We start from the raw sequence: 11206 nt of genomic DNA, 5'->3' as shown, positions 1-11206 counted from the left end.
CCCAGGAGGACGCAGCGGATGGCGGTGCCCCGAGGGGCCTGCGGGAGTTCACAGATGGGCCCCATTAATCCTCGCTCTGCCGGCCCATCTTCCATACAGCACACCCTCATAAGGGGCAGGAGTCATGTGACCCGGTGTGCTAATAATAGCCCAGCAGAGCAGATTCCCCGCCCCCCCCCCCTTCCCCAGACGATAACCCCTCCACTAGTCACCACTGAAGCGGAAGAGCGCCGTGCGGAGCTTACTAAGAATAGCCGCGTGAGCGGAGCATCATGGGAGAAGCACAACCGGGGAAGATATTCGCTTTCTGAAAATAGGAAACAAAATTGACCGCCATTGTTTCCCTTTTAGGACGTTCCTCCGTAAACCCTTCTCATTGGTGGCTGAGCGGGGGGGGGGGGGGGCATCCGCTCTCACCAAGCCTGCAGTACCACACAAGGGCCCATCGGCTCCCAACTAACCCACCCACTGCAGCGAACAAATAACTCAATATCCTTTTACCCAGGGCTTTGTATCTCAGAAGATAGGTGCAGGAACCCCGCCCCCCCTTCTGAGTCACCCCTTGTCTCCGCCCCCTACCCACCTCCGAGCACCTTCACTTGTCTCCGCCCCCTACCCACCTCCAAGCACCTTCACTTGGTTCCACCCCCTACCTACCTCTGAACACCCTCACTTGGTTCCACCTCTGAGCACCTTCACTTGTCTCCACCCCCTACCCACCTCCAAGCACCTTCATTTGGTTCCTCCCCCTACCTACCTCTGAGCACAGTTAGCAACAATAAACCCCCCTCAGCAGTAACAGATCTTCCCCACAGCAATAGATCCCACTAGCAACAAGTGCCCCCAGTTACAATAGATCTACGCCAGCAATAATAGACCAAAAACAGCAATAATAGATCTCCCAGCAGTTAGCATCAACAGAAGATCCCACCCAGCAACATAACCCCCCAGCAACAATAGATCCCCTCCAGTATCAATAGACTCACACAGCAACATAACCCCCCCCAACAACAATAGATCCCCTCCAGTATCAATAGACTCACACAGCAACATAACCCCCCCCGGCAACAATAGATCCCCTCCAGTATCAATAGACTCACACAGCAACATAACACCCCCCGGCAACAATAGATCCCCTCCAGCAACAACAGACCTCCAGCACACCCCAGCAGTCCTTGCTATTGATTCATTCCTGGGGGTGCCGGAGCTGCGTCCCCCACCCCCCCCAATCCCTGGTTTCACCCAATGAGGACGATTCTATGTTATGGCCATTTTGCGATGGTTGGCCCCTAACTGGCAGAGCGATGGAGATATCTGTTACCTTGAAGCTGCCGCATCTCCTGGGAGCCCAACCCATAATGCATCTCTTCATCGTCCAGCGAGGACCAGGCACTCAGGGTGGCTTCAGTGATGGCAAACTGCTCGGCAACCCCTGAAAGAGACAGCAAAGGGTGAAATCTGCCCCGGGCGGCTCTACACAGCTACAGTGCCATTCCCGAACCAGAATCCTTGGTCTGACCAGTCCTGATAGTCCCAGGTGGAGAGTCCTAGGAGGGAGGTCCCAGGTGGAGAGTCCCAGGTGGAGAGTCCCAGGGGGAGAGTCCCAAGGAGGGGAGTCCCAGGGGGAAAGTCCTAGGAGGGGAGTCCCAGGGGGAGAGTCCCAGGTGGAGAGTCCTAGGAGGGGAGTCCCAGGTGGAGAGTCCCAGGGGGAGAGTCCCAAGGAGGGGAGTCCCAGGGGGAAAGTCCTAGGAGGGGAGTCCCAGGGGGAGAGTCCCAGGGGGAGAGTCCCAGGTGGAGAGTCCTAGGAGGGGAGTCCCAGGTGGAGAGACCCAGGTGGAGAGTCCCAGGTGGAGAGTCCTAAAAGGAGAGTCCCAGGGGGAGAGTCCTAGGAGGAGAGTCCTAGGAGGGGAGTCCATGGGGGAGAGTCCCAGGGAGGGAGTCCCTTGGGGGGAGAGACCCCAGGGGAGAGTCCAGGGGGAGAGTCCCTCGGGGAGAGTCCCAGGTGTCTGACCTAATGGTGAAAAATGCCTCTGGGTGGAGGAAATCTGTAACTGGTTCTGCTCACTTCTACATCTTCCAGCTGTGTCAAAGTGGCAGTTGAAAGGGTAGGTAGGCAGACATGAGGACCGACCAATCACCACATTTCAGACTGTTAAGTGGGACCTAACTCAGTCCCGCCAGCACCGCGCCCTTCTTGCCCCTTAGATGTTCATCTACAGGCAGCCCTGAGATTGATGGGGGGCGGTAATGGGGGGAATCTCCATCCACGAGGCTCTGAGGGTGAATACAGGACGTTCCCATCGGCGGGGATCCGCAGAGCTCCATCATCGGGTTCATCTGACATTTATTATCGCAGACGTGAGAAGCAGCTGCACAGCAGATCTGCCCCAGAAATGTGACACTTCCAGGGCCGGGAGGAACCCCGGGGGGGGGGGCAAAATGAGGCCTAATAATCCATGAATCATGAAGATTGTCCGAGGATTCCCCGGGGACGGGCGAGGGGGAGGAATGGGGTCACCCAGGAGAGAGAAGACTGACCGGCAGATGTAACACCAATGATGACCGCCTGCCTGACCTCTGCTCCCTACTGAACCTCTGCTGCCTGCCTGACCTCTGCTCCCTACTGAACCTCTGCTGCCTGCCTGACCTCTGCTCCCTACTGAACCTCTGCTGCCTGCCTGACCTCTGCTCCCTACTGAACCTCTGCTGCCTGACCTTCTCTGCTCCCTACTGAACCTCTGCTGCCTGCCTGACCTCTGCTCCCTACTGAACCTCTGCTGCCTACCTGACCTTCTCTGCTCCCTACTGAACCTCTGCTGCCTGCCTGACCTTCTCTGCTCCCTACTGAACCTCTGCTGCCTGCCTGCCTGCTTGCCTGACCTTCTCTGCTCCCTACTGAACCTCTGCTGCCTGCCTGCCTGACCTTCTCTGCTCCCTACTGAACCTCTGCTGCCTGCCTGACCTTCTCTGCTCCCTACTGAACCTCTGCTGCCTGCCTGACCTTCTCTGCTCCCTACTGAACCTCTGCTGCCTGCCTGACCTTTTCTGCTCCCTGCTGAACCTCTGCTGCCTGCCTGACCTCTGCTCCCTACTGAACCTCTGCTGCCTGCCTGACTTCTGCTCCCTACTGAACCTCTGCTGCCTGTCTGACCTTCTCTGCTCCCTACTGAACCTCTGCTGCCTGCCTGACCTTCTCTGCTCCCTACTGAACCTCTGCTGCCTGCCCTCCATGATCTCTAGCTGGTCATGGTCCTAGTCATGGTCATCCTCTTCAGGTGTGGTCATCTGGTGGAGGAACATTCTGCGCCCCCCACGCTGTGTTGGCCCCGCGTACCGGCTGCAAATCGCGCCTCCTTCAGCTCATCGGTGAGATCGGAGTAATGCTCCTCATCGGTCAGCGAAGGTTCCCAGCCGGACTGGGGGGCGCTCCAACCCTTCCACTCTATCAGGTGGGCCACTCGTCCCCGAGCCATGGCTGTCGGCTTGGTGATGTGATCCTTGATGGTCTGAACCAAACCTGGGAACCGGGAGAAAGGACATGTGAGAGATCGATCGTTGTATGTGAGAGATCGATCGTTGTATGTGAGGGACCGATCGTTGTATGTGAGGGACCGATCGTTGTATGTGAGAGATCGATCGTTGTATGTGAGAGATCGATCGTTGTATGTGAGGGACCGATCGTTGTATGTGAGAGATCGATCGTTGTATGTGAGAGATCGAGGGACCGATCGTTGTATGTGAGGGACCGATCGTTGTATGTGAGAGATCGATCGTTGTATTGAGGGACCGATCGTTGTATGTGAGAGATCGATCATTGTATGTGAGGGACCGATCGTTGTATGTGAGAGATCGATCGTTGTATGTGAGAGATCGAGGGACCGATCGTTGTATGTGAGAGATCGAGGGACCGATCGTTGTATGTGAGGGACCGATCCTTGTATGTGAGGGATTGATCGTTGTATGTGAGAGATCGATCTTTGTATGTGAGAGATCGATTGTTGTATGTGAGGGACCTATTGTTGTATGTGAGAGATCGATCGTTGTATGTGAGGGACCAATCGTTTTATGTGAGAGATCGATCGTTGTATGTGAGGGATCGATTGTTGTATGTGAGGGATCGATCGTTGTATGTGAGAGATCGATCGTTGTATTTGAGAGACCGATCGTTGTATGTGAGGGACCGATCGTTGTATGTGAGGGATCGATCGTTGTATGTGAGAGATCGATCGTTGTATGTGAGGGACCGATCGTTGTATGTGAGAGACCGATCGTTGTATGTGAGGGACCGATCGTTGTATGTGAGAGATCGATCGTTGTATTTGAGAGACCGATCGTTGTATGTGAGGGACCGATCGTTGTATGTGAGGGATCGATCGTTGTATGTGAGAGATCGATCGTTGTATGTGAGAGACCGATCGTTGTATGTGAGGGACCGATCGTTGTATGTGAGGGACCGATCGTTGTATGTGAGGGACCGATCGTTGTATGTGAGAGACCGATCGTTGTATGTGAGAGACCGATCGTTGTATGTGAGAGACCGATCGTTGTATGTGAGGGACCGATCGTTGTATGTGAGAGATCGATCGTTGTATGTGAGGGATCGATCGTTGTATGTGAGAGATCGATCGTTGTATGTGAGAGACCGATCGTTGTATGTGAGGGACCGATCGTTGTATGTGAGGGACCGATCGTTGTATGTGAGGGACCGATCGTTGTATGTGAGAGACCGATCGTTGTATGTGAGAGACCGATCGTTGTATGTGAGAGACCGATCGTTGTATGTGAGGGACCGATCGTTGTATGTGAGGGACCGATCGTTGTATGTGAGAGACCGATCGTTGTATGTGAGGGACCGATCGTTGTATGTGAGGGACCGATCGTTGTATGTGAGGGACCGATCGTTGTGAGAGATACCCCCTTCAACCCCCCCTGTACAAATCCCCTCCCCCTGTACAAATCCTCCCCCCTCAACCCCCCAACCTCCAGCACAAATCCTCCCTCAGCTCCCCCCTCCCACCACAAATCCTCTTATTAACCCCCATCCCCCCTCCCAGCATGAATCCCCCCTCCCAGGACAAATCCTCCCCAATTCAACTCCCCCCAGCATAAATCCTCCCCTTTACCCCCCCTCGTAGCACAGATCCCACCCCTCAACCCCTCCCACCTCCAGCACAACTCCCCCCTCCCACCACAATTCCTCTTATTAACCCCCCCCATTACTCCCCCCCCCGCCCACTAATCTTTGTTAACTGCTCCACCCCCTTTGGGTCAGATGCCCCCCCCAGTCCCTTCCCCCGGTTCCTCCTCCTCTTGCAATGGCAGCTGCTGCAGAGGGCAGGATGGGGGTGCTAGAGAGACTCGGGGCAGGTCCCCGGGGGGAGGGGCATTTGTGGTGGAACATGTCCTGGCACTGGATCCGCAGGGAGCCGGGACTTTGCTGAATTCTCGGGACAGTCCTGCAGAGTCCAGGATAGTCGGGAAGTTTCATTTTGCCCCTCTAAGAATTGTGCGCCCAGGAAAATGGTCCCTGTGGCCCCGCCCACATCACACCACTGGAGGATGGCCCCGCCCCATCTCCGACCTAGGAGCCGGTTGTGGCTCTTCTATCATGGCCATTCATTGGTCCATGTTGGACCATCTATGGTGGGCTTCTATGGACCTCTGACCAGGGTGGGGCTGGGGGGGTCTTCTCCCTCCCATAGGGACATGATTCCATATTTCCGTGTTTTACAAACCTCCTGACATGCGGGCCCCGGAACGTTCAGTTTGTGGAAAGGCGAAGGGGCCCAATGAGGGTCAGGAGTGTGCGGTTTCCACAGAAACGGTCATCAAATCGCTCTCAAGATCCGAGCTAATTACTGGAATGTCTGCAAGTGGGAGACCCTCCAACCCCCCGCCGGCGGCTGCATACAGATCCCAGAATTAGCCCATGATTGGGGAGAAGACAACCGGAACCCCGGCGGAGACCTAGCGGGGCCACGATGTGCCGACATGTCCCTGACCTATATCACCATGATTGGGGAGAAGACAACCGGAACCCCGGCGGAGACCTACCGGGCCACGATGTGCCGACATGTCCCTGACCTATATCACCATGATTGGGGAGAAGACAACCGGAACCCCGGCGGAGGCCTACCGGGGCCACGATGTGCCGACATGTCCCTGACCTATATCACCATGATTGGGGAGAAGACAACCGGAACCCCGGCGGAGACCTACCGGGGCCACGATGTGCCGACGTGTCCCTGACCTATATCACCATGATTGGGGAGAAGACAACCGGAACCCCGGCGGAGGCCTAGCGGGGCCACGATGTGCCGACGTGTCCCTGACCTATATCACCATACCGGAACCCAGGCGGCGACCTACCGGGGCCACGATGTGCCGACGTGTCCCTGATTGATATCACCATGATTGGGGAGAAGACAACCGGAACCCAGGCGGAGGCCTACCGGGGCCACAATGTGCCGACGTGTCCCTGACTGATATCACCATACCGGAACCCCAGCTGAGGCCTACCGGGGCCACGATGTGCCGACGTGTCCCTGACTGATATCACCATACCGGAACCCCAGCTGAGGCCTACCGGGGCCACGATGTGCCGACGTGTCCCTGACTGATATCACCATACACCCCCTGGAGGCGGCCACATACACTGCGCCACTCACCGATCAGAGATGAGGTCGCCAACTCTGTGATGTCATAGCTGACCGAATTCGATTTGGATTCGCACATCAAGCCGTTGGGGGTCTTAAAACATTTCTGTAAAAGAATCAGAAGACGGCAGAGGTTAGTTCAGGGTGATCGATCGCTGATCAATGATCGATCAATAACAACCACCCAACGGGTCACCGACCTTCCGTGATCAATGATCGATCAATAACAACCACCCAACGGGTCACCGACCTTCCGTGATCAATGATCGATCGATAACAACCACCCAACCAATCACCGACCTTCCGTGATCAATGATCGATCAATAACAACCACCCAACCAATCACCGACCTTCCATGATCAATGATCGATCAATAACAACCACCCAACCAATCACCGACCTTCCGTGATCAATGGAGCCGGAGAAAGAGAGGATATCAGATAGAAAGGAATGCCGAGGTTTTCCCTCACATGGAACCCTAACACTGATCCTCACGGGACCCCAACGCTGACCCTCATGGGACCCCAACGCTGACCCTCACGGGACCCCAACACTGACCCTCACGGGACCCCAACACTGACCCTCACGGGACCCCAACGCTGACCCTCACGGGACCCCAATGCTGACCCTCATGGAACCCCAATGCTGACCCTCATGGAACCCCAACACTGACCCTCACGGGACTCCAACACTGACCCTCACGGGACTCCAACACTGACCCTCACGGGACCCCAATGCTGACCCTCATGGAACCCTAACACTGACCCTCACGGGACCCCAACACTGACCCTCATGGAACCCCAATGCTGACCCTCATGGAACCCTAACACTGACCCTCACGGGACCCCAATGCTGACCCTCACGGGACCCCAACGCTGACCCTCACGGGACCCCAACGCTGACCCTCACGGGACCCCAACGCTGACCCTCACGGGACCCCAACACTGACCCTCACGGGACCCCAACGCTGACCCTCACGGGACCCCAACGCTGACCCTCACGGGACCCCAACGCTGACCCTCACGGAACCCCAACACTGACCCTCACGGGACTCCAACACTGACCCTCACGGGACTCCAACACTGACCCTCACGGGACCCCAATGCTGACCCTCATGGAACCCTAACACTGACCCTCACGGGACCCCAACACTGACCCTCATGGAACCCCAATGCTGACCCTCATGGAACCCTAACACTGACCCTCACGGGACCCCAATGCTGACCCTCACGGGACCCCAACGCTGACCCTCACGGGACCCCAACGCTGACCCTCACGGGACCCCAACGCTGACCCTCACGGGACCCCAACACTGACCCTCACGGGACCCCAACACTGACCCTCATGGAACCCCAATGCTGACCCTCATGGAACCCTAACACTGACCCTCACGGGACCCCAACACTGACCCTCACGGGACCCCAACACTGACCCTCATGTGCCGCTCTGCTCAGTAGCCAATCAGCTTCCTGGAGTTATTGTCGAACCTTCGTTGAAGAAGCTGAAGTTAGAAGCTGATTGGTTCTTCTCTGGGCTCCAGTTTTAGTGAATCTCCCCCATAAGAATCTCCGGGGGGTCTGCACACAGCGGGAATCATTGACATGAACACTGCATTGCTGGGAATCAAACAATCCCCCCCCCCCCCAAGGTCGGCTCTCTTGGGGATCCTCACTGTGGGGATTCTGCTCTGGAGATGTGGAGAGGGGCCACAATGAGGGCTTATGGAGAGCTTCTCCCATCACATGAGCGTTCCTTTAGTTCCCTGCACCCCTCGTGTCCCTCATCGGAGGTGAAGCCACTAAACCTTCAGATGCTGCGGGGGGCACTGCGGGGGGCACTGCAGGGGACGCTGTGGGGGATGCTGTGGGGGGCACTGTGGGGGATGCTGTGGGGTACACTGTGGGGGACGCTGCGGGGTACACTGTGGGGGGCACTGCGGGGGGCACCATATTCCATTCAGCAGGCTGCCTGCACATGAACACACAAGGGTCCCAACAGTATATGGCAGCTGAAGTCACTTGCAGATCTTCACTTCTCCTGTACAATCCAGGCTGAGCCCAAACCTCCCATTTCCCTTTATTATGACGGACAGCCCCAGTGACCAATAGGGAGGAAGGGGCGGGACCTGGCCGGGCATTAATAGGAGGAGTGCTGATCTGCACATGACTTCAGCCGCCTGTCTGGATCCGGTGATGACATTCCGTTCAGTCTGCATGGCCCAAATCCCATCAGTTGCACACCAATCCGTCTGGTTCAATCCCCGCCCCCCCCATCCGTCCAGCCCCTCTGGAGGACTCACCTTCCCCAGGACATCCTCATCCTCCTCTTCCTCATCCTCCTCTGGGCTCTCGGTGGGGGCAGCGCCCTCCGGTGGTGGGGGGATTTCTTCGGCCGGCGGGGGGTTCGCTGGTTTGGTGTTCTGATTGGACAGTTGGAACTCTTTGTGACCGCTGAAGAAGAATTCTGAAAGAGAGGAAAAGTTCGATGGAGGTTTACTGAGCGACTCGTGTCCTCGCCTCGTCCCAAGAGCTGACAGTCTGCAATGTGGAATCCACTGATACCTTCAATCAATTGATATTAAAGTGGACCTGTCAGTGTTCCGTCTCCATGACTACAGTCCTGACGTCCCCATAGAGGATCATCACCCACATCTAATCGTCAGTGACTGCGCCTAGGCTGGGGTGATGTCATCAGTCTGCTGCAGGCAGGAGCAGGAGTTTCCTCAGTCTCCTCCCCCAGTGATCAGACTGTACATTGTAACTTTGTAGAAGTGGGAGGAGGCATTTCCTCAGTCTCCCCTCCCCCAGTGATCGTGATCAGACTGTACATTGTAACTTTGTTGTCTCCCCCATCCCGTGTCTCTGCCCTTCACCCCGTCTCCCCCATCCTGTGTCTCTGCCCTTCCCCCCGTCTCCCCCATCCCGTGTCTCTGCCCTTCCCCCCATCTCCCCCATCCCGTGTCTCTGCCCCTCCCCCCGTCTCCCCCATCCCGTGTCTCTGCCCCTCCCCCCGTCTCCCCCATCCCGTGTCTCTGCCCTTCCCCCCATCTCCCCCATCCCGTGTCTCTGCCCTTCCCCCCATCTCCCCCATCCCGTGTCTCTGCCCCTCCCCCTTGGTACAGAGCGCTCAGCGGCGTCTCTCCCTCCGGTTGGTACAATGAGGCCGTTTTGTTCCCCTTTTGATGTCACCTCGGAGCTCCATCCATCGCTATGGTAACCAAGCTCTGCGTTCAGCATCGCCGTAACAAAGCTCTGCGGGGGGCGAGCGCCTCCAATAGATGGCGGAGAGGAAGGCGAGACAGTTACCATGGCGACTGAGACACGCTCCAATGAGAAACACACCAAACACACAAACAGCGCACACATGGCGGGGGACCACCAGCCATACCAGGGACCGCCAGACAAGCCAGGGACCACCAGCCATACCAGGGACCGCCAGACAAGCCAGGGACCGCCAGACAAGCCAGGGACCGCCAGACAAGCCAGGGACCGCCAGACAAGCCAGGGACCACCGACCATGCCAGGTACCGCCAGACAAGCCAGGGACTGCCAGACAAGCCAGGGACCGCCAGACAAGCCAGGGACCGCCAGACAAGCCAGGGACCGCTGACCATGCCAGGGACCACCAGACAAGCCAGGGACCACTGGCCATACCAGGGACCACCAGACAAGCCAGGGACCACTGGCCATACCAGGGACCACCAGACAAGCCTGGGACCACCAGACAAGCCAGGGATCGCCAGACAAGCTGGGAACCACCAGACAAGCCAGGGACCACTGACCATGCCAGGGACCGCCAGACAAGCCGGGGACCACCAGACAAGCCAGGGACCACCAACCATACCAGGGACCGCCAGACAAGCCAGGAACCGCCAGACAAGCCAGGGACCGCCAGACAAGCCAGGGACCACCAACCATACCAGGGACCGCCAGACAAGCCGGGAACCACCAGACAAGCCAGGGACCACTGACCATGCCAGGGACCGCCAGACAAGCCGGGGACCACCAGACAAGCCGGGGACCACCAGACAAGCCAGGGACCGCCAGACAAGCCAGGGACCGTCAGACAAGCCAGGGACCGCCAGACAAGCCAGGGACCACCAACCATACCAGGGACCGCCAGACAAGCCGGGAACCACCAGACAAGCCAGGGACCACCAACCATACCAGGGACCGCCAGACAAGCCAGGAACCGCCAGACAAGCCAGGGACCGCCAGACAAGCCAGGGACCACCAACCATACCAGGGACCGCCAGACAAGCCGGGAACCACCAGACAAGCCAGGGACCACTGACCATGCCAGGGACCGCCAGACAAGCCGGGGACCACCAGACAAGCCGGGGACCACCAGACAAGCCAGGGACCGCCAGACAAGCCAGGGACCGTCAGACAAGCCAGGGACCGCCAGACAAGCCAGGGACCACCAACCATACCAGGGACCGCCAGACAAGCCGGGAACCACCAGACAAGCCAGGGACCACTGACCATGCCAGGGACCGCCAGACAAGCCGGGGACCACCAGACAAGCCGGGGACCACCAGACAAGCCAGG

General features: G+C 57.6%; 1 protein-coding gene across 1 annotated transcript; it reads right to left on the bottom strand.

Moving 5' to 3' along the window:
- Positions 1-1321: 1321 nt before the first annotated feature.
- LOC149427534 (protein FAM131C-like) lies at positions 1322-9921 on the bottom strand (the record flags this gene model as incomplete). Its single annotated transcript, XM_089667927.1, has 5 exons — positions 9845-9921; positions 8956-9119; positions 6669-6762; positions 3335-3517; positions 1322-1432 (listed from the first exon to the last, which is right to left on the bottom strand). Coding segments are annotated over exons 1-5 (565 nt in total), but the record flags the coding sequence as incomplete, so codon positions are not given.
- Positions 9922-11206: the final 1285 nt, after the last annotated feature.

Source organism: Staurois parvus, unplaced genomic scaffold, assembly GCF_062004578.1.
Source record: "Staurois parvus isolate SC_StPar_1 unplaced genomic scaffold, SC_StPar_1.0 ptg003676l, whole genome shotgun sequence".
In the NCBI taxonomy this organism is placed as follows: Eukaryota; Metazoa; Chordata; class Amphibia; order Anura; family Ranidae; genus Staurois; species Staurois parvus.
Note: the sequence above shows the minus strand (reverse complement) of the source record. Positions and strands in the feature narration are given on the sequence as shown.